This window comes from Acipenser ruthenus, chromosome 3, assembly GCF_902713425.1.
Source record: "Acipenser ruthenus chromosome 3, fAciRut3.2 maternal haplotype, whole genome shotgun sequence".
NCBI lineage: Eukaryota > Metazoa > Chordata > Actinopteri > Acipenseriformes > Acipenseridae > Acipenser > Acipenser ruthenus.
In genome coordinates this window covers 79,786,676-79,811,839 of record NC_081191.1, presented here as the reverse complement: position 1 = coordinate 79,811,839, position 25,164 = coordinate 79,786,676, and the positions used below count along the sequence as shown (strand labels likewise).

General features: G+C 38.7%; 1 protein-coding gene across 1 annotated transcript; it reads right to left on the bottom strand.

Moving 5' to 3' along the window:
* Positions 1-590: 590 nt before the first annotated feature.
* Positions 591-23,872, bottom strand: LOC131731684 (transcription factor 21-like). The gene is made up of 2 exons (XM_059020936.1): positions 23,420-23,872; positions 591-845 (listed from the first exon to the last, which is right to left on the bottom strand). Exons 1-2 carry the CDS (start codon positions 23,870-23,872, stop codon positions 591-593), a joined length of 708 nt encoding a protein of 235 aa, XP_058876919.1.
* Positions 23,873-25,164: the final 1,292 nt, after the last annotated feature.

Below are 25,164 nucleotides of genomic sequence, written 5' to 3'. Positions count from 1 at the left end.
ATGAATGAGGGGTGTAAAGCCGAGGAGAGAGACCTGCTCTGGAGACGAGGGTGGTGAGGAGGTGGGTTGAGAACCAGTGGCGAGTGATGATGGAGCGGGATGAGTCCATCTGAGAGGGAGAAACCTTGACATTGAGGAAAAAGGGCAGATGGGTGGTTCAGTCATAGACAGCTGAATGAATTGACCACGCCGAAACTGATCGATCTTGGAGGTGCACAGCCAAATGATGAAATGGGAGTCTGAAATGGCAGAAATGTTACAGAGGCGGTTGCCTTTCGCTGGGAAACTGGAAGCAGAGGAAACGGTGAACTTGGAGCTTCTGAGTAAGCCGAAGAAGGCTGACAGACAGATGGTCTCCATGAGTATATCGGGGGAGAAGCAGCCTTTCCCAAGTGAATAGAGAATGTCCGTTGATATGGGCACATGGGAGGGTGAAACAGGGGGAGGGCTCTAAAGAATCCCGCAGAGGGTCAGACGAACCGCTGGTATGGATAGAATGGAGGGAGAGGGCACGGACATCATACGGTAGTAGTATTGTATTCCGGAAAATGTAGGATTTAATAGATGCTGGGTCGAGATGCAGAGAGTCTCTAGCGTGGACTATAAACGCCAGAATCCAGTTTGTGTTGAAGGGAATGGGGTGACTCTGATGCTGGGTGCAGAAAGTTGAGAATGCTGACCAGGCTGTGGAGTAGGAAACTCTTGAAGAAGGGGCGAGGGCTGTAGACATGTAATGTTGGGCAGACTGAAGGAGATTTCTGAGAATAGGATTCAGTCTGGTGGAACTGGGGAGTCGGGAGGGGGGTTGGGGAAGCAGTCGGGACCAGCTGGCAGAACTTGGATACCTGCAGGCGAGAAAGAGCATCAGCAGCATTATTGTAGGTACCAGGAAGGTGGCGGGCTTGGATTAGGAAGTTAAGAGAGACAGAAGACCATATGACACGACAGAGCAGGCGCATGATAAGAGGGGATGAAGAACGTCCTTTGTTAATGATATGTATTGTGGTTTTGTTATCACTGAAGAAAATGATTGATTTCCTTGACCACTGGTGACCCCAGAGGAGAACGGCTGCAATGTTTGGATATATTTCCAGAACAGCGGTGGATTTTTCTTGGGCCAGGTGCTGGAAAACAATTCTGATTCCAGAAACCCTCCGAATCTGATGGCTGAGGCGTCAGTGAAGAGGGCGAGATCGTGCAGGGCTGAAATGAAATTGTCATAAAATAAAGAGAGACCGTACCAGTGAGTGAGGAGATTAACCCACATCTTTATGTCCTTCCTGGCATTGGACGAAATCTTAACGTGGGAGTTTAGGTTTTTTGCAGTAGATGAAAGCGCTAGGAGACGTGAAATAAATGTTCTTCCTTGAGGGATGATGCATATGGCAAAATTAAAATGATGAGGAGAGACAGTGGGTCGCGTTTCTTGATAGAAGAGGAAATCTGAAAGCTATTAATGAGGAACAGGATGCGTTGGAGTTTAGCAGGAGGCAGGCTAGCTTCCAATTTCACAGTGTTGAGAGTGATACCAAGGAATTCCAGAGAGTTGACTGGGCCGATAGTTTTTTCTTCCGAGAGTGGGACGCTGAGGAAAAGAGGGTTTTGGGCTGGGGGATCTGAGGGGGGAGGGAAATAAGCAGGAAAGTGTCCATCAAATGTAGGAGGAAAGCAACACAGTAGGTATTGAGCAAAATCTAGCAGAGGGCTTCTGACAGAGAGTCGAATATTTTCAGGCTACTGCGGCAGCTGAAGATGAGCTGAGTGGCGAAATAGAACTTGTCTGCCCAGCAGACTCCGAAAGGGTGACGGAGGGAAGGGTGCATAGGCATAACTTTGAATGCATTGGAGATGTCAGGTTTGGCGAGCCAGGCGCCCGCAACCTTCGATTTTGATTAATTTAATAGCATTGGACATCTTTATATAGTTCAGCGAGAATTCGTCGCTTGATATGAGGGAGTAAATGCTGCTAGTATTACTAGTATTACCAGCCCGGGGAGCGGAGAGGTCCATGATGAGGCGCTTCTTGCCGGAGTATTTTTGGGTGGCTATGCCTAGGGGATTAAGTGGTAAGTAGTGAAGGGGGTTGCTGCAAATGGGCCGACCATAAAGCCTTTGTCGACCTCGGCCTGGATAAGGGAACTGACAACTTGTGGCTCTGAAATGGCAGAGCGAAGGTTTTGACAAACGAGAGATACGGGAGGAACTTGAGAAATGCCTGTGTGGAAACCATTTGAAAGACCATTGATTAGATAAGATATGAAGAGCTTATCAGGATGAGCTTGAAGCGCATTAGCAAGAGCGGGAACGTTGATGGGGGTGGGAACCAGAAGCAACTTTGCTGAAAGAAATTGCTGGGACGGCCATAGATGTCTTGAACTTGGGATCTGGCGGGTGGAGCTGAAGCGTGGATGGAAGCAGTGGGGGGGGCTGTCTTGAGTCTAAAAGAAATGGTACGGAGCGAAACCTGGGTTTAAAGGAACCGGCTGCTGCCTTGGGGTATAGGTAGTTGAAGTGAGGGGTAGAGGTGCACACGCTGCAGACATTAGCTCGGATACCACTAAATATACCGGTAAAGAGATCTGGCAGAAAGAGTGGCAGCTGCTTTGGATGAGAATGCGCGGTGGTGCAATCGCTCTGTGTGTTCCTATATAACCTGCTTTCTGTTTTGAAAAATTGTACGGACCATGCACAGATTTTACATTCGGTTTCCCACGGTACACAGGATTTTTAAATTACTGTTGGATAACTTCAATAATGTCATAATTTTAACCATACTGTAAAATAAATGTACTGGTTGAAAATGAATGTTTTGGTAAAAGCATTAATGGCCCTTTTGATATTGCAAATTTTATTTGTTTTGCTTAACAACTATTCTACAGAAGAACGCAACAGGAGATAAAATGGATAGGTTGTGGGGCAGATACTAACTGGAATAAGCTAAGCACTTTAAAAAGATATAGCTTTTTAATTTACGTAGCACACGTTATGGATCACAATTTAACGTTAGTCTGTGCCGTCAAATAGTCTAATGCATTGGGAAACTAAAGTTTATCTTAAGCCCAATTCGCACAGGACTAAAAATCATGACATAAACAGGTGGTTTCTGAATTTTTACCAACATCTGTGAATTTTAGTGCTGTGTGAACCAGATAATTTTATCAGAGGTCCTCTGATTTTTTTACAGGACATCTGGACCTTTGTAAAATTTAAAACTCAAACATCCTGTGTCTTTTTACTCCTGTACAAATCGACCATGTCAGAGTTATGTTAGAACTGATACAGCATTTCTGGGGTATTCGCGTCAATATCAGCCTTTACAGTCCCACCAGAAAATTTGACTGGGGAAATAATATAGGTCAATAAGTCATGCTGTATTAGGGTGCTTGCCGCCAGTCCACTTTTATCTACCATCCACCCCTTTGATTCATCAAATACAGGGCGCATGTCATCCATTTGTGATCCACAGCCATATCAGCATTTTCAACATAAAACAATTCCTTTACACACCCAAAAGGGGTAATAAAATGCTGCAAAATAAGCAAGCCTCATAAGTGTTGCAGCTGACTTTGTCAAGACGGTTTGAGCGAGTCAAAGAAAGTTCATGTTTCTGGCTTCCTAATGCCTATAACACCCTCTCTAATCCTAAATACTCCATTAAACTAATTCCTGATAAATAATGTTTGAGCCATGCCCCCCCAAAACCACCAAGCTATACATTTACTAAATACTTGGCAACCCTGAAGAAACAAAGTCCAGTTGACCACCCCTATGACAAATTGCAGCAGATGAAACATGGATAACAGAAATTGTATTTCCTAGCCTGTTTTCATTAATTATAATTTGTACAGTAATGATGATTGACATCTACAGCAGATATCCTCTATTACTACAGTATATAAAGCCGCACAAGTCCGAACTGCTTTTCGTAGATACTGCTGCTGGATCTGGTGTCTGATGAGGAAAATTCTGTTACTGAGCTGAAACCATTACAGCTTAATCAAAACACTATGAAAACGGCACTGTGGACAAACATCAGCTAGTTTACAAGTTGTTAAATGCCAAATGTAATGAAAGAAGGAGCCTTGGGCAGTCTGCCTGACTGTATGTTGTCATGTCAATCTACAGTCTTTATCCTGACCTTCTCATCACATCAGAAAAGTAACAAAGAGGCTACACTCTCCCAAGAACTGGAGCACCTTTAGGCCAGTAACTGTATCATCTTCATGAATGAGAGCCGTGTCATATCTGCAGTTAGTCAGGAAGTCTTTAAAACTTGACAGCTCCAAACACAGTGATATTCACATTGACCTTGTGCAAATGATCAAACATTACATTTTACAAAAGACGACAGGACTCTGCTCAGCGGAAATAACTTTCATTTTATTCTTGCTAATTTACTTGCCTCTACTTGTTAGAAAAGTATGTTTTAAATAAATAAATAAATACTGAACAGTATGATTTTAAAATTGCCCTGCTGTCAACTTGTGAAGTTTAATTAAAATATGTTTATTCCTATCAGTCTCTTTTTTGCTAGGAGTTACTAAAATTCCTACGCATTCATATTCGTGACTTCAACTGTCAATATGAGTAAAATCTACTTTCTCACTCAAACATGTAAAATTGCTTGACTGGAACTGAACTCTAAATAGCATTCCAAATGTTAAAGTATTTACATCCCCAGTTTATTATGGAAAACCCTAATTACTTTCTAATACAAAATCTAATCAACAACTCAATTACAATTTTCCAGGCTGCTGTGCATGCCTCTGGCACCATGTAACATAGCCTTTGCTTTAACTAATTGCACTGTATGAATATAACAAAGAAATAAAAAAAAAGACAGCAGCATTTCAGTGCGTGAAATTACCAATAATTTGGAATGTCGCTTTACTTCTCTTGTTTAATCGAAACCATGAGCACGGAGAAAAACAAAACAACGTTTTTGCAATGCTCTGTATAATGTTTTGTTTTTGTTGCTGATGCAGGTGCATATGTCTAAACCCACTTCAGTGGACAATTGAATTAGTACTCAAGCATTTTTATAACCTTTTTATAATTATCTAAGGGTCTCAGGACCTGAAGAAAACATAGCTGAGAATAACAAAAACCTGGTGTTTTTCTATTTGTTGAAAAAAATATTTAGAAGGGAAATTCTCATAACCAGAATTTTTAAATTTATTTTTATTTGAGTGTAAAAGAAAAACATGGACATAAAGGTTCAAATGTTGAAGCCATTGGAGTTTGGTCCTCCATGACCTCCATATGAACATAGTACTGCTTTTTAATCCAAATAAATCAATATAAAAATCTTCACAAACCATTTTTCCTCCAACTTCAAAGTTACAAACTTGTTTTGAAGAAAAATTAATTAACCTGCACACAGTTATGGGGAACTGAAAGTTATAAAAGTTTGCTATAGTGAAATCATAGCAAAGTGTGTGAAGCCCAGAAAAGTATGTTCAAAATATTTCAAAACATGGTAAACTATGGTAAATGCATAGCACTGTACAACCATGGAAATAAAGCATTCGAAAACTGCAAACTTACCACGCAAAAGTACCATGGTAAACTTTTATAAGGGGACTGCCTTAGCTAGCAATAACTGTGTTACTGGGCCTCATGAGTTTGTTCTTTTGATAATGCTGGGAACCTGACAAGCTTGGGTATTTCATAGCAGACCTGTGAAGCAATAAGTGAAGATGGAACCAGGATTATGTTGCTAACCTTACATGTTGTTCTGGATCTCTTTTTACTACTTATGTTACACTATTTTACATTATAATGGATGAAAAAATCAGCTTCTAGTCAAAGATGTTGAAAAACAACAGCAAGTGTTGGGCACACTGATAGAATGGGCAACTGAGCCTCAAAACACCAATCTTGGATAACCCAGCAGTGGCTGGAGCCACTCATTAACACTCATTAAATCCTAAGATAGTCAGTAATAACGAAACAGTTAACAAATGAGTTTGAACACCAATGAAGATCACCCTGCAATGAATTACACTGTTTCCTTATCCTATGCTAGCTTAGCGCAAGAGAATAAGAAACTCGTTTTACCCAGAATCTCAGTTTTTGTATAGCGATTGTCAGTTCATTACTCATTCAGAATACTGCAGTTCTAAACACAAGTATTTAGAATATGTGTTCCAATTCTTGGTTTCCAGGCATTTAATGGTATTCTGAATACTAGAGAATCCATTTGGTATCCAGAGATACTCACCATACAGTGTTGGATTTATTCTTTCAGAGCAGAATCAATAATCAAAGAATGAACATTGGTAATGTAGTTGTATAGTATAGATCCTTAATGGTTGAAACATCAACCACCTCAATTCCAACATTTGTGTTTATTCTCTTAAAAAACTAGACAAGTGTTTTTGGAACGACTCATTTGAAAGGGTTGGCTGCCCCCTGGTGCACCAAATTTGAACTGCAGTCTATTTGACTTTAAATTATTATTCCCTCTTCTTGTAAATGAAAGACAATAGATATTAATTTAGGTGTTTAAAAAACATATTCATCATGACGGAGGAGGCCAAAGTAAAAATGGGTCCCCTGAGAATTGCTGGATAAAATTGTTTGCAATAGAAAGAAAGTGTATGTATTTAAACTTAAGAAATGAAAGGTTTAAAGTGTAGTAAACATTTTATTTTGTGTTAATTTCTCTGGTATAGAACACATTTCCTATAACTGATAAACATTGCGATATTATGGGTAAATATGTTTTCATGTGAATGTATCATACAAAAAATGGTTTGCTTTGTAACAAACAATACTCATTTTAGTCTTATTTATACATCCTTCTATAATATTTAGTATATAAAACATATATTGTTGGAATGCAAACAAATCTAATATTGTGGAACATAAATTATAGAATGAGATATATATATAATGTGTATATATATATATATATATATATATATATATATATATATATATTATATATATATATATATATATATATATATATATATATATATATATATATATATATCCCGTATCTCTACTGTTTCTCGGCCATCTCCTCCTGGATGCACTCGCATCATCTCAAACTCAACCTCTCCAAGTCAGATCTCCTTTTCTTCCGCCCTCTTCCTCCCCCACAGCTGATCTCTCTATCTCTGTTCCTCTTGAATCTACCACCCTCTCTCCCTCCTCATCCACCAAGAACCTCGGTGCCAGAGGGCGCCTGCCGTTTGCTAAGGCCGAATATACAGAAGGGGGGTCCCCGCCGTTTGGGGGACCAGACACACAGGGGAGATCCCCTGCACATAAAACGTGGACACACAGGGGAAATCCCCTACACATAAAACATGGGCACACAGGGGATATCCCTTGCGCATAAAACATAGAAGGGGGGTCCCCACCACTTGGGGGACCAGACACACAGGGGAGATCCCCTGCACATAAATAGAGGCTTGAGAACCTGAAAGGAAGGAAGAAAAGGGGGAACTCTGGCTCGGAGAGCTGCCCTCAATGCGGTGAATTATAGACTTCCAAAGCTGGGACAGAGACGCACCCCCAGAAAACCTGAAATGAGAAGAAAACCTCGTGTTACGAAGGGAGAGCTCCTACAGCGAGGTTTAGCAAGAATAAGCTTAGCCCCTCAGATAGCGAGGGTAGTGATAGATCATGAGGTGCTAAAAGGATGGGTTTGGCCGTGGGTCCCCTTTGACTCATGGAGAATCCTCCTGTGGAGGTAAAGGAAGTGGAGCTTAACCAAGGTTTGGAGAAAGTGAGATCACTAAGCCCCCAAAGAATGGACCCCTGGCTCCCCACTAAAGACCTATGTGCAGACAAATAAGAGAAAAGCCAATGTATACATTTAAAAAAGAACATGAAAGAAAACATTTAACATAACAAAGAAGGTTGGGAACTGGCTCCCTACTGACTATGTGAAGACCCTCTAATCAGTAGAAAGGAAAAAAACCTTTCTTTTTTAGGGGGAAAACCTTTGGTGGCCCAGGCGGAAGGGTCCCCACTCCGGACATACTAGCAATAGACTGACATGCAGAAGATATCTCAGACAGAGGAAGAATGTATGTATGATTCAACTGCTGATGAAGTCCAGTGCCCTATATTTTTAATTAGATGCTGATTAATCTTTGCTCATGCTGCTGATGTGGTTGATTATAGCTGGTGCAAGATGTAAAGAGTCCTTTATGTGTACTATAAAAGCCATAATCCAGTCCTTGTTGAATAGGGTCGGATTAATCCTGCTTTGAGAGTGGAAAGTCAAATAGGTGGTCCAGGCGGTGGAAAAGGAAGATCTGGAGGAAGGGGGAAGTGCTTCAGCCATGTATGCTTGTGCTGTATTGATAAGTTCGCTGATAATTGGGTTCAGCTGAAATTAGCTGGTTCAACTGGGGTGTCACAGAGCTGTAGGGACCAGACTGTGAAATCTGGAAATCTGTAAACGAGAAAGTGTGTCAGCTGCATTATTATAAATGCCCGGTAGATGGCTCGCTTGGATTAGAAAATTATTTGATACTGAAATCCATATTAATCGCTGCAGAAATTGCATGATAAGAGGTGAACTGGAATGGCCTTTATTGATAATATGAACTGTAGATTTGTTATCACAAAAGAAAAGTATTGATTTCTTTGACCAAATATGTGCTGCCGCGACTATTGAGTAAATTTCGAGAACAGCTTTTAGATGCAGTGATAGGTTTTCGATTTCTAGTGGCCATGCACTAGAAAACCATTGATTGTTTAAAAGACCTCTGAATCCCCTGAATGAAGCATTCGTAAATAAAGCCAGATCATGCGGTGCTGAAATGAAATCCTCATGGAGCATGGACAGGCCGTTCCATTGCTGTGTGAGAGCAGACCACATTTTAATGTCTTTCCTGGCTTCTGATGAAATATTGATGTAGGAGTCCAAGTTTTTTGCTGTTGATGAAAGCATGAGTAATCGAGATATAAATGTCCGACCTTGAGGGATAATGCGAATTGCAAAATTAAAATGACCCAGCAACGGGAGCAGTGCGTGTTTTCTGATCATTTATTGATCTGAAAGTTCTGGATAAGGGAACAAATCTTATCGAGTTTAGATATGGGGAGACTGGCTTAGAACTTTTCTGTTTCCAGTATGATTCCTAGAAATTCCAGTGAATGAAGGGAGATGATTGTTTTTCTTCTGAAAGTGGGACGCCAATCTCTGAAAATAAACTTTTAAGATCCAGTGGAACCGCAGACCCTGCACGTGTTGGCTCTGAGACTACAGAAAATCCTGTTGAATAGGTCTAAATCAGGTTGTGCCCAGTCGATGATGTGGTTGTCTGTTGCTAAAATAGCTGCTGCTTTTGCTGAAAATGATTTGTGGTAATCAAAAAACATGGTTCCTCCATATCTGACAGATAGCTCCACTATATAGAATTTGTAAGAATCCAGTTCTTGTCTGCGGTTTGGGTATGTTGAACATAGCACATCTCTGTAGATAGCGAAGGCAAGGACGAATTCCCCCAGGGTTAGATTTTTCAGTAATCTGGGGTCTCTAGATTTCAGCGTGAATGATAAATCTCTGCAATCCACCACTATGGTTCAGAAATTGAGATGTAGCTATTAATAGAGAAACCAGATTAATATCCTTACCTTCGATTATGCTTTGCCGGATCTGCAGGGATATTGAGTGACGACGAGCAGTGGTTGAGGCGACAGAACCATATGCTGTTGCAAATGCAAGGTTGTAGACCGGAGGCTCTACTATGGGGACTGAGGTTGGTTTCAGAATTATTTTTCTAATCGGGTTCAGTGTGTAAAATCAGACAGATTTGTCTCTCAATCTCTTCCAGTTACAAAGGGAGTCCCACAGGGCTCTATTTTAGGTTGTACTCTTTTTTTCCATTTATATAAATAATGTGTCTCAGGTAATAGGCAGCTCTTTTATCCATCTTTATGCAGATGACACCATTTTATATTCAGTAGGCACTTCCATGTTCTCAGTAGTCTTAATAAGACTGAACTGGAGCAAATCACAACTTATAAATATCTTGGTATATTGCTGGGTAGTACATTAACTTTTAACACACATATTTACAATCTACAAGTTAGTTAAGTCTATACTTGTTTTTTTATATCGCAACAAATCTTGTTTTACTCATTCTAAGAAGTACATTCTAGTTCAGACGTGGTTCTCCCCATTCTTGATTATGGTGATGTAATTTATAAAAGAGCCTCCAGAATTGCTCTTAGGAGGCTTGATGTCTTATACCATTGAGTGATAAGACTTGTGACTGGTGCTGCTTATCATACTCACCACTGCCATCTTTATTCTTTGATTAAATGGCCCTCTTGACATATGAGGTGTCTGACCCATTGGTATTTATTAATTTACAGATCTCTGCTTGTTATAACCCCTATTTATTTGCATAATTTGTTACAATTTTCAAGATCAGATGAATTTATTAAACTAGTCCTACCTACAGTCTGTGGTCGTAGCTCATTTCAGTTTGCTGCAGCTAATGATTGGAATGTGTTACAACTTAGATTAAAGTTAAACAGTTTTCTTACTGTGGATGCCTTTAGCCACAGGGTTAAATCCCTTCTGACTGATATCTGTGCTCTGTGCCTGCTAATACTGATTTGTACTGTTTTAAATGTATATATATATATATATATATATATATATATATATATATATATATATATATTGTAAACCGGCCGGCACTCACGGTCGTTCGTTGCCCCCTTTTTAAAACCAGACCCAGGACACAGATTATGGATTTTCAAGCGCGGTTGCGCTATTTTTAATAAACAAATACAATAAACAAAATAAACACCTAGCTCTGTACGAGCACTAACTAGACACACAGGAACCTAACTAACACAGGACAGCTAGGCCGTTTTCCTGCAACACCAAAACACTTGAACAAAACCACACAGGTTTACACCGCACACACTTTTTTTTCTCAACTGTTCGGAAGCAGAGCACCTCTTCTGCCTCCTTCTACTCAGCAGCCTCGGCTACACTAAATGCATTCTTTAAATACCCTGCACCTGGTTCTAATTTAACAATAACTACCAGGTGCAGGGGATAATTAATAATAAAACAATTAACCAATCTAATCAAACAATAAACAACTAAACAAAACAAATGTGCCTACGCACATGTTTTCATGTTTTCTGCAGGGAGGATTTAACCCCCTCCCTGCTGTCTTACAATATAAATGAATTGTATTGTGTTGTGTTTTTTTTGCTGCTATGGTGTGAGCCTCTTGGCCAGATTGTTATTGAAAATGAGAATCTGTTCTCAATTGACTCATCTGATAATTATATAACCAGAAGTGATGGTAGCTATTGCAGCCACTGTGTTTATGCCAGGAATGGAGGAAAATACTGAAGTGGCAGAACCTTGCTTCTCTCGCTCGATGTTGGACTCCCGTTTATCCAAATTTCTGAGTTTGGTATTGACTGAGGATAAGGTATCCGTGAATGGTTGCATGAATGCTTTTATTTCATTGAAAATGCAAGAATGTTCCTGTTCAGTTTCGCTGGCTGGAACGGCTTCATGGTGTGATGACGTGCTTACAGCAGGGGTAGCTTGCTCTGAGACTGCCTGCTGTCTGACCTAGGCCGCTGAACAGCTGAGTGTGGCTGGGGAGTTTTCTTGGGTGGAAAAATAGGTTCTGCTGAGATGGATTCGCAATAAAAAATGAATGAAAAAAAGGGATTCTTGATTGCTCCCTGCTGGGATTTCGTTGCAGTTTTTGAGAAGGGTCTTTATGAGCTTGTTGAAAGTCCAGTCCTTAAAGTACAGATGCTCAGGAGAGGTATCCTGAGTTTGGAGCTGCTTGGATCGGTGAGGATTAATTCCTTGAACGGAGGGTATCCTGCTCGGGAGACACTTGTTCAGATGTTGTTGGGACGCCTGATAGAGGAAAGAGTGGTGGGCTGATCTGCCCCTGGGTTGAAGCTGTCGGAGAGTGCTCTGATACAGACATGAAGTGATCTTCAAAAACCTCTAAATCTGAGGAAGAGGAGTGTGGTAAGTACTCCATATTTATTTTTTTCTTTAATTGTTTACTCTGAAAGAGATTGCTGGGGGTCTTGCTATCGCTTAGTTTCACAACCAGAAATGAAAAAACACAAGACAGAAGTATAGGGTGTGACATGGTTTAAATAGGTAGTAGATTTGATTGATGATATGAGATCAAAAGGATGGGAGGAGCCCAGCTCATGCCTTGTGAACTACACATATAGGCTAACATTACAATTGTCAAATGCCACACAGTCCTTGGCGTAATAATCTTAACAGTCTTCCTTTGATCAAGTAGAGCAGTGCTTCAGCATACTTTAAGAATGAATACTCAGCTTTGCTATCAGTTTCTGACCGGTCCTTCCATCGGGCTGCCGGGTCTTTATCTTTCTGTATTCATTTCCGAGTTCTAAATTATCCTTGTTGTTACCATCCTGGTCTGTCTGTCAAAATGGCCAACTTCCTGTGTCCTCCGTTCAATTCCACCTGGAACCACACACTCCCTTTCCTGTGATTTCAGTTAATTTTATAGGGGACCATCAATGATAGTTAACTGGTGCAAATGGAAAACACCTGGCTGCATTTGGGATTCAGGAATGGGACTATTCCCTCTAGTCACCTGTGCTCTATTACAAATAGTAACACACACTTAACAATAATACAAAATAAGCAACAAATGTGCCTCCTTTTGGGTAATAAACAAAAATAAAATGTGGAACGTGACAAATGTGAAAAACCAAAATACTAATATACTAAATACAAAAGTAAAACAAACCAAAAAATAATGTGCAGAACCCCAACTAATTATAGTCACTCCTGACATAAATGCATTTTATTTCACTCTTTTCACAAATAAACTCCATCATTGTAGTTACTAGATTTATTTTTAAAATGTATGTTTCAAAGTCATTAAACTAGCAACATACATGGTCAATATTACATCAAAAGGGGGCATAACAGCAACAGCAACATAAAAATAAAATAAATGAAGGCTCTTAACAAATATTTGTACATATAATCAAATTCAAAATCATGTTGTGGTAATGATAAAGTAGTTTCAAATAGACACCCACGACTTGACATTAGCCCTAGCCTAGTCGCCATTTACAGCCACCAGATATCAGTTCTGACAGAGTTCAGGTACATAATAGGTTCAGGGTTCTCCCCAGGCCTTTTCAGCCGGACGGGCCACTTGGTAAAGTGGCTGCGTCGCCCGGCTGTAAAAACCCGATCAGCCCGTCTTGCAGATGCTGCTGTGCCTTTAACAATACGGATTGATTGCGCTTCTAGCAGACTAAACACTTGCATGTTGCTGGATGAAAAAAATCTTGGAACCACATGACAGCTGTGTTACGTCTTGACACAACATTTAACCAATCAGAGAATTGAAGGGAAAGGTTTTCTGTGTTAAGCATTTTGAGAGGCTAAAACGTTAAAAATGACTGCTTAAAAAATAGTGACAATGAATGCAGGGGGTCAAAATATGCCGGTGATCGGCACAATCCAACGCCTAATACTGTATTTGCGCCGGCTACTTAAAAATATTAAGATTATTTTCGGGTATTATCATTCAGTCCATTTTTTGTCGTATTATTGTACTGTAAGGTGATATATAGTACATAATAGCTATACATATGCAACAAAAAAAGTATATTCCTTTTGTTGTGATATTGTAACAATATGTACCCAGGTGCTTGTGATATTGGGGGAAAAACAAAAATAGATGTGCATTAACAAAATGCCCTGAAAACTTAACATAAAGAAAACAATTTAAATGAAGCAATAAGCTCAATAATTAAGCTAAAAAGGAAGTGAAAACCCTACATTATCTTTCCCCAGTCAAATCGTAGAGTGCCTAAATAAGCACAGTAATTTACCATAATAAAAACAGTAATGAAAAAGAAAAAGTACATAAAAAAGTGCAACCAGATATAGTCAACGAAAGACAACACATTATTCAAATTCTTTGTCGTATTATATATTTAAGGTAAGGCAAGTTTATTTTTCTGTTCCGGCTATAATGTTCTGCCGCCCGCATGTACAGAATTCCAGAGGAGAACCCTGAGGTTTGCTCATTGTTTATCATTGATCCCCTGTTTTGAGCAGTTAGCCAGAGGGAGCAGTCACAGCTAATTGGCAGTTTGGAGGCATCTCAGCCTGTCTTACACTGTTTAAACACACTTGTATACTTTTATATAGCGTTCTACCCTGACTCTATCAAGTCCATGTGTTTTGCCACTGTTCAGCCCCCACAGGAACTGCTAAGCCACATAGTAACAAACAGTTTTCTTCATGTACATGTCAGTGCAGAAAGCCTCAATCAACCTGAAGAGCACCACAGGCTCCAAGAACTCTGATCATTGAGATGGATCAGTATCCGCTGCAGCGTCTCACAGGTATGCTCAATAATACTGCGTTGGGACATCCACCAGTGCCTGGATCCAAAATATGGCATCTTACCGGTGATCCCTGTACCACAGTGTCCAGCACATCGACTAATAATTGCCTTTTATATTTCAGATCTTCATAAAACCTGACTGTTTAATCTTCACGCTCTATGAAACTCTAATAAGCACTCCGTCTGTATTTTCACCACACAAAAAAGTTTTATTTGCAAAAATCTCACCTCTTTTTCAGTGAATCCACCTCTGTTTTCTCGGAGGTTGAGGCGAGATCAGCTGGGATCTAAGGTTGGGAAGTGAACATCACTTGCCCCCAAATGAGGACCCTCAAACTCCCTGCATCTGTGCCACCAATGCAAAAAAGAAGTGTTAGTAAACAAACATAGGTTAATTAGTGACAATTAATACTAGAGGAATTTGTAATTTTTTTAATTATATAATTAACTAATCTCACCGCTCAGTGGAGAGGAACCCCCAACCCCCTCCCCCCTTGTGGGAGGAAACCTCTGGTGGTCCTAGTGGAGAGATGACCCCCACTCCAGGCATGCTAGCAATATTCTGTTTGGCCGAACAGATTTCAGAGAGTGACTGTTATCTGATAAGGTACTGGTTAACGTTTACTTTGGCTGCTGCACCTGCACTTCTTTCCCTCCTCCTCCTCCTCCCCCTCCTCTGATCTCTCTATCTCCATTCCTCTGGAATCTACCACACTCTCTCCCTCCTCCTCAGCTACGAACCTCGGAGTCACCCTGGACCCCTGCCTCTCTTATTCCCAGCACATCTCCACTCTGGCACGCACTTGCCGATTCTTCCTGAGCAACATACGAAGAGTCCGACACTTCCTCACCAACTACGCCACCCAGCTCCTGATCCAGACCCTGGTACTCTCCCGCCTAGACTACTGCAACTCCCTCCTGGCTGGCCTCCCTGCGTCCACCACCCGTCCGTTCCAGCTCATCCAGAACTCCGCTGCTCGCCTGGTGTTCTCTCTGCCTCGCTTCTCCCACGCGACTCCACTGCTCTGCTCACTCCACTGGCTCCTGATCACCGCTCGCATCCAGTTCAAGACTCTTGTACTCGCCTACAGATGCCTTGACCAGACTGCACCCAGCTACCTCCAGACCCTCATCTCTCCCTACACGCCCACTCGACCTCTCCACTCCTCCTGCACTAGAAGACTGGCTCTACCTCCTCTACACTCCCCTGCCTCCAGAGCCCGCTCCTTCTTCCACCCAGTGGTGGAATGACCTTCCTACAGATGTCAGGACTGCCCAGTACCTGACCACCTTCCGGTGCCTCCTCAAGACTCATCTCTTCAGACAGCACCTGTAGAACTCCTCTTTTCCCTCTGGACACTTTACCACTCTTCCTTAAAGCACTTTACTTTCTCTTATCTGCTCCCTATTTTACTGCATTTAATCCTGTACTTCAGAGTAATGTAATCTGTCACAAGTGTTATTTAATCTGTAGTATTTTGTATTTAATTATATCTGCTAAGAAATAAATAATAATAATAATAATAATAATAATAAAAATAATAATAATAATAATAATAATAATAATAATAATAATAATAATAATAAAGAAGTAGAATGTTAATGCAGAATTAATTTTGTTTGATTTTATTTATAAAAATCTTTAGGGGTGCCAATAATTCTGACACCTATCTTTTTTAGAAAAAATGTTATTAAAAACTTTTTCTCTGAGCAATTGTATTAGATTAAAAGAATATGGTTTTCCCATATATTTGAGCATAAAATACATATATAGCTCATTACCAGTGTTGTTTATTTTATACAGCCATTAACTATCTTCAGCGTAAAGAAGAACAAGGAGTCCTGGAAGTGATGGTATGGCCCCCACAGAGCCCTGATCTCAACATCATCGAGTCTGTCTGGGATTACATGACGAGAGAGAAGCAACTGAGACTGCCTAAATCCACAGAAGAACTATGGTTAGTTCTCCAAGATGTTTGGACCAACCTACGTGCCGAGTTCCTTCAAAAACTGTGTGCAAGTGTACCTAGAAGAATTGATGCTGTTTTGAAGGCAAAGGGTGGTCACACCAAATATGGATTTGATTTAGATTTTTCTTCTGTTCACTCACTTTTCATTTAGTTAAATAAATTAGATAAATATAATCTATTAACATGTCTATTTTTGAAAGCATTCTTACTTTACAACATTTTTTCACACCTGCCTAAAACTTTTGCACAGTACTGTATATATATATATATATATATATATATATATATATATATATACACTGTATATATGGATATATACATCTACCCCTCGTTATATCGCCCCTCCCTATACTGCGGATTCGGATATATCGTGGTCCTGGAGTTGGCTCCCAACTTTTACAGTCTAACTGCACATGCCTTAGCTGCACTATACATAGACAATTTCACTTAGAATTATTGTTCGCTTTATTTCGTACTGCACATCACAAACAAAAATATACAAAACAATTAAAAACAAAGCATTAATATCGTACTATTATCATATAGACATGCATTGCACAATAACACAAAGCAAATTAAATGTCTACTTGCTGAAGCGTTTTTTTAAGCAATGCACAAGGAAAAGTCACAGGGCAGTGACGTCAGCTCCCTAGCAACAAGCCTCCTATGTTGGGAATGGTTTCTTTCAATGCAGCGGGTTTGGACATTTAAGAAAGGAGAGGAAAACTCATGAAATTAATTGGAGACTTGAGTTGATGAGAAGCAATTCCCCTCCACAGTACGAATAAAACGGTGTGCTGCTTTTTATACGAAAAATGAGAACAAGCGGGTTACGTGGAGAATTTATATTGGACCGTGACGCCCCCGATAAAACGAGGGAGTGGTTGTACAGTATTTGTTATTAGCCTATTTGTTTTCTATGGGTCTCTCACTATATCGCGGCCCTCGATATATATAGAGGATTTGTATTTGACCCCGACACCCGTGATATATCGAGTGGGTGGTGTATATAAATATTATATATATATATATATATATATATATATATATATATATATATATATATATATATAGCATTTTAAAATAACTCTGTTCACCACAATATGTAAGAACCTGGCTCATGACTGAAGAATTTCACTCTTGGGAGAGGGGAGACACCTAGCGGCAGAAACTGGCAACTGCTTGACTTGCAACGTTGAGCTTGATTTGCGACAGCGAGCTTGTAGCTTACAGCTTCATTTGGGAGTTTACGGCTACTGCTGAAGGAGAGAAAGAATATCAATCCCATGGTTCAACCATACTATCCCATGATTCAATGTGCAGGGTAACAAAGCATGGACAGACAGCAGAGTAGACTTTTCTACAATTTCAAAATTCAGAATGAGAAGATGTTGTGAATCCATGCTACCATATCAATGTAGACAGAACGAATGCACTCATGTGTGTAAGGGGTGTGGCAGCAATGAAATAGTTTAGTAAGATTGCATGTGTTGCTACTAGGGCTGCAACGTAGGGTACATTTTGACCTTCGAAGGTTCGAACCATAGCTACTTGTTTATATTTGATTGAAAATCCTATTATTTTACAGGGAATACATATAAATGGAATAAAACATTCACATGTAGTTTAAAAATACGTTATACAGTAATCATGGTTTTATAATTTAAATAAAAATAAAAATACACATTGTTTATTTAAACAGAATTGACCCTGCTTGCGATATATACAGTAAGCTTGCATTGCACCAGCACCAACTTCTGCTAACAAAGCTTTATTTAACAGTCACTGTTCCAAGCAGGATATTAGTTACATTTTACTACTACTAACGATATTAATAATAGTAATATTAATAATATGAACTTACGCTTGTCAAGTGACCCCAGATATTGATTATGCCTCCATGATACGAGTTGCTTGCACAGTTTGCATTCAATTTTTATTTTTTGGTCGTCTGGGCATTTAACAAAAAAATCCCAAACAGCAGAGGGGTTTCGAGACATTTCTTTCAATGCAGCTTACACCTTGCACTACAACGCTTTGCTGTCGAGATGGCAAATTAAGAAATTAAAGGTTTGTCCCTGGATAACACAAGCTGGAGTGGGGAGGGACGAACGGTGCTCAGCTTTCAAAATTAAAATTATTAGTGATAGCGTATATTTTGTATGTTTCAAACATATTCTACCATAGCACTTCTCTTACACTGTCTTGTACACTAGGTATTCAATTCATATTTTACTGAAGCAATACAGCCACTAGAGGTACAAGCCCACTGCTTTGGATACTATACCCTGCTCCATACACGGCAGCGGCGCCATGTAGAGTTGCTACCTATGCGATTTGGTAGCGGATTTTAATAACAACTTTTGTTTACTTAATATGTATTATACAAATCAAAAGATCGAATTTTGTATGTGAGTGACATTTAATGAGTGATTTATAGTATTCACACGTTGTCAAACAGTTTCTGTTAACAAGAAAAAATAATAATAATACAGTGCGTGAACCTGCCTGACGAACCTTCAGAGGTTTAAAACAATCTTCAAATCCCTGACTAGCAAACGAACCTTCAAACCTTTGGATACAGCCCTAGTTGCTACTAATTCTGGAGCCTGAATGGGTCAGCAGGGCCGATGCAGCAGGCTCGGGATTGTACAAACAAGACAGAGCACAACGAAACACAGAGCATGGCGGAGAAATAAGCGGGCACCGTGAATCTGAGAGAGGTATGGCAGAGCCCACCAACAAACTAGGGCGGACCGCTCCTATAAATTTCTCACAACCAAAGTACTGTAAGCGAAAGCCTGGTGACACGTAGGGAAGCACAGACGGCAGAAATGAAAATGACAAGTGGAGTCTGTAGCGCTGACAATACGCAAACGCAAAAAGCACGACAGAATCAGTGTTCGACCCAGGGCTTAAATAGGGGGGTTCATTGATTGCCCCTGCTCCTGCCCCCCAAACAATACACTATGGTTACAAGAGTCAAATAATGAAATTATGGTTCATTCTCATGAATGAAAAGATGCAGTTGAATTTGTATTAATTTAAACATAAATCTCTCTTATGTGGAAAAGAAAGATTAACAGGCATGGAAGAAAAGAAATCAGACAAGGTGCTGTTCAAACATATGCTTTTATCTATGACAATAAACATAACAGCAAAACTGTGATTTAGATGTTCAAAGGTTACTGACATGAACTTGATACCCACCTGTAATCTTGCAAACTGAATTGACTACTGATAACAGTGCAACATGACTGTAACATAGTTCCCATGTAAAATAATTATTTATTTTAAAATGTTCTGTTGTCTAGTTGAGTAACAATTTAAACACACACACCAAACAAATGTTACTGATGTTTTTGTTCTCTTTTTCCTTTGCAGTTGGGTATAAACCATGCATATTAGAGACACACGAGAAGATGCTTAATTTATTTTTAAATCTTACAACTCATATGTGTGGTACAAGTCTAAAATAATAATACAATACAAAAGAGAAGTGTTTACAAGAAAGTATAATATCTACTGTATGCTATAAAAAAAAAAAATTTTAAAAAGCTCCAGCATTTAACCTTAATGAAATCATACTAAAAATTAACTTATTAAATATTTATTCAGTTGTTAATGTTAATTATTGTTAGTTTGTCTGATGCACCCTTGTTATTTCACCAGCTTAACAGGTCATAAAACCAAAGTATTGAAAACCGCTCTTACACATTAAAGTATAATACTGCCAACATGGCCTAACTGTGAATTAACCACATAATTGAACAAATGATACCAGCTCACAGAATGAGCAAGCAAATAAGAATGTCTCATCTTTCCCTAGAGAGTATCTTTGCATCTGGGAACTTGAGGCACTTAGCAGCAGCACCTGTTGTCCAGTTAACGTGATGAAAAAGAAACTATTCCCAGTGTAGCAACTTCTAATTATTACAGCTTTCTTAAACGGAATTGTTGGAAGGAATGCAGTGTTAGATTTTGTTATTTTAATTTGAACATGTCCATGTTTACTTCAGAACACAAACATACACGGTTTATTTTAGAGCTGCAAAGAGAACTACTGTTTTTTGTGTAAACTATGGCTTGGTTTACATGCACATGAATATTGACTCTACAGTCATGACTGTGTGACATTGTCACGCGAATACATCGTGAAACAGCAAAAGGACATCCTTTTGGCAGCGTGACTTTAAGGGCAGGGTCAATCACTTTCTCACGATAAAAATAGCTGTAGAAACCCATGTAAACCAGAGCAGGAATCGTGCAAGTGGCTCATGAGATTTCAGCAGTCAAGATCCCGTTTTTCTGACTTAATCTCACGTAATCTCCAGAAAGATCGTACAAAACACACACACACACACAAAATGTACATTTATGGACTACTTTAACACTAGAACCACCGCGGTTAGACTCATACCTACAACCACCGACGGCAGTCATTATCACGGAACATTTTAAACATCATCAATATTGAAATGAAAGACAAACTATTGGATACAACTCAAAAGTTTTATTCAAGCACATCATATCAAACATCTGCACAGCCGAAACACTGTATTAAAATGAACAATTAAACATAAAGGTTTATTTTCTAACTTACCACTACTTCAAAAAATGAAAAACTATAATAAAATAAACATTTTAAAAGAAAGTAGTGTGTAAACAGGTTTATGTAAATACAAAACTGTAAAAACGAAAGTAATTTTTAATCTAAAACAAAAGTAACATAACTCGCAGAACAGAATCCAGGTTGAGCTGCTGCAGCCTGCAGCTTTGCAGTTTTCTGATTGAAATGTTTCTGCTGAAGCACTGTGGCTAGCTTCAAGATGCAATCTCTCCAACTGATATTTCCCCCGGTGCATTTCTTGTACAAAATGAAAGAACTGATGGCTGCCAGGTCCAGTAGAGATGACAACAGGCTTGTATATATAACAAAAAATAAAAACATGTATGTAAAAGGCAGTTCTAGTGTTAATGAAATGTAACTTTTAGATGTTCCACAAACACACACACACACACAAATATAAATTTTTAAGTAGTAAAACTTGTACTTAGTAGAAATTATATTTTATAAAATTGTGTGTGCGTGTGTGTGTTGGAAAGGTAACCAGACAAACAAGTAGCTAATGCGCGGCGTAATTCAGAATGTGCGCGACAACACGTGAATTCATTTCTCTTGTGAAATGTTTTTATCTTCATGGCAACGCATGCAGCTCTCCTCACGATATTCAGAGTCGTTCTTTTCCTACTTGGTAAACAGACAGAGACATTTAAATAACCCCCCCCCCCCCAAATGACTGAATTGAGTAATCTGCATTGGTATGGATGATTTTGTTTCCTAAATCAGAACTGCATAGCAACGCATTTCCTGAAAAGTACGGCAAACACGTCGTGAGGAAAATTATCTTGACTTGTGTATGTAAACGCAGCCTATGTCTTTGGTTTAGTATTCTATTATACAGTACACTATAAAAGTCTAAAGCTACAGCATGAATGTTGTTCATTTCAAACTATTTTATAACACATCTGCATTTGTCCCATGTCCAAACCCCTGTTATGATCTTAGTTTAAGGCTTCATAAAGTGCTGATAGGTTTCACATATTTGTAAAAAAACAAAAAAAAAACAACTCTCTCAATGGCCTTCTAAAACTCAACCATAATAAGTATTATAAAATAAGTATTATAAAAAAAAAACATTGCAGTAATTGACACAGGAATACATATACAAATGGATACATAATGTACTTTTTAAATTCAAACATTTAATACTGCTTTTAAAATATATATATATATATATATATATATATATATATATATATATATATATATATATATATATATATATATACATACAGTATATATATTCATCATGCCTATATTAGTCCATAGTTACATTCCACATTATCAAAACTTTGAACTTTTTTTAATTTAAATTGTTGCCAGTTTTATTGGTTCTTTGAAGAAGAAGGCAATCCTTGATCTTAATCTTCTGATTTATTGTTAAATAATGAAGTTCCACAGTGCATAAACCTAACTTGCATGTCTTAGAAGCAATTCATGTTTAAGTGCTTGGTCAACTGTCTGCACCACAGTTTTGCATATACTAAGCATAATACAAATTCATAGAAAAATATACATTTGAAAATAATATTTATATAAAAAAAAAGTCTTGCATAGTCCTCTATGCTGTAGCTCCAGGGAGTCTGGATGAAGCAGAAATGTCTTTATTTTCTGAATCTGGTCTTCCTGAAACCACAAATGGCCATGTCTGTAAAAAAATTAAAAATTATATATATATATATATATATATATATATATATATATATATATATATATATATATATATAGACACACACACACACACAGAATAGAGTCAGCAACAGGTAGCAAACCTACCCAGTACTTTACATGCAATGAAACTTGAATTAATTGATCACCAAGAGGTTTGACCATGTGTGACTGCCTAAAACAGGTGGCTTTCATAAGTAGCATTTGCACTTACAAAAACGCACATAAATGAACACTGAAAGCGTATGAAAGAAACCACACATAAATGTACATTTAATATGAAATATAATATTCAAAAGAAATATATTCTTAGCAAGAACGGAGTAAAAGCAATTCATTTAAATGTACATATGACAACATATGATCTGTATTATGTTTCAACACTGTTCTCAGAGTACGAGCTTGTAAGCGCACGTGAACCGTAATGATGTTCTTAATAAGTACACTAGCCTACAGTGTGTATCAAAACGTCTCTGAAATAGATGTTGTTACTTCTGATACATTCTTAACATAATATATGTGTTGCATTTTTTCCAGAATATATCTCATAATTAAAACAAATTCGAAATATCTAAACATATATTCTAAATAATTCGAGATACATTCTGCTATATGTTTATTTTATTATTTTGCTTTGCATAACAAATAGTACTTGAAATTGACACAATGCAGTAGGAACGTTGGGTGCATTCAGCATATTTTCAGTAGAACAATTTAATACTGAAAACAACGGTCTTCTGATGATCTTTAACAGGGAAAGATAACGTTCTTACCAAGTTTACAGGATGCACAAAGCAGTTCTCGTGTCTATCTTCTTGCAGAATCTGCCTGAGGTGTGCGATGTAGTTTGAAGCCAGTCTCAGTGTATCCAGTTTGGAAAGTTTGGTGTCGGGTGGTACCCAGGGCAAGCTGGTTTTTAACCTGGAAAAAGCTTTACTTAAAACTCGCATCCTTGCTCTCTCACGGGAATTGGCAGCATTCCTCTGAGACTGTTTGCATTCCTTGTGTGTTTTGGTTAGGCTCTTACTTGCACCTGATTTGTCTCTCTTTCGCTTGGTTGCACAGTTGCTGCTACCGCTGGATTCTGTGCAAAGCTCGTCTTCTGCGGCAGAATTGTACAAGTCGTTGTCCGTAGCATCCTGCTTTGAGCCATGGTACTGAAAATCAAGTCCCTGTATAACCATCTCTTGAATATCATCAGTATCACTAACTGAGCCTGTTGACATACTGCACTGGCAAATTGTGTAAAAAAAGAAAAGAAACAAAAGACAGAAATGATTAAAAAAAAAAAAACAATTGTGACTTCTTTCATGAAGGGCAAATGCTTTTTATTAGAATATAAGAAAGCTACTTTCCTAGCTTTCATGACTACATATATCTACTTTTAACAGCAGTACAGTATTTATTTTGATCCAACCGACCAAACCATTTTGATTTTATGTGAGGGAAAATACATGCTACCGGTAGTCATTGAAACAACCCCCGCCCCACCCCCGTATAATAGTCACAGTTTTAAATGCTGCAATATTATGATTTAAAATAATAATACAAAAAAGCATATCATTTTTAAAAGTTTCTTATTTTAGAATGGTTTGTTCCAGAGTAGAGATTCAAGTAGGAATTCCATCAAGGTTAACTGTTTAAGAACTGGCGTTATTTAAAATGCGCGCAAAATATAGCACTGGGTTTATTTGACTGTGTTTCTGTTGCACTTTGGTTATGTGTCTCACAACTAGTTCTGCCTGGTTCCTCTTCTGATTACATCAGTTAACACAGCACACCTCAATTTAATATTGGATATAAATTATAACCTTCAAATCTGCAGCTATTGTAAAGTATATAGAATTAATTGTGTTTCAAACGTTTCAAATGGTTATTTTGGGTAGTACAATAATAATATCTCTCTCTCTCTCTCTCTCTCTCTCTCTCTCTCTCTCTCTCTCTCTCTCTCTCTCTCTCTCCCTATATATATATATATATATATATATATATATATATATATATATATATATATATATAGGGATATATATATATATATATATATATATATATATATATATATATATATATATATATATATATATATATATGGGTGTAGTGCTATATTAAGAAGTGAGGGGTCTCTATTATCTACCCTCACCACAACCCCCCGAATATTGAATGGTTTGGTCCAGAATCAGCTAGTCTCACTGCCCTATTGCAGCCGCTTAAGAGCAAATGAGACTGAGGTTCCCTTTCAATTCGAAGACGACCACCAACCAATACTTTTGGGATATGCCTGTCTTAGGTAGCCAGCTGTTTGTTTGCTGTGGTGATTTTATGTCAGAGAGCATCAGTCCGACCAGCTCTTTGTTTGCTATGGTGAAAGGACCCTGGGTCAAGCCCTCTCGATGCAGCGACTGGCCCACTGGATTGTGGACACAGTATCGAATACGTACAATAATGCCGGCCTACCTCCACCTGGGAGGGTGGCCGCGCACTCTACCAGAGGTGTGGCTGCGTCATGGGCTCTCTTTCG

Excerpts from the sequence above, each read along its gene's own strand:
- LOC131731684 (XM_059020936.1), bottom strand. The coding sequence starts at position 23,872 with ATGTCAACAGGCTCAGTTAGTGATACTGATGATATTCAAGAGATGGTT. Across the intron at positions 846-23,419 it reads TTGTGCATCCTGTAAACTTG|GTATCCAAGTTCTGCCAGCT; the intron begins GTAAGAACGTTA and ends TCTCGCCTGCAG.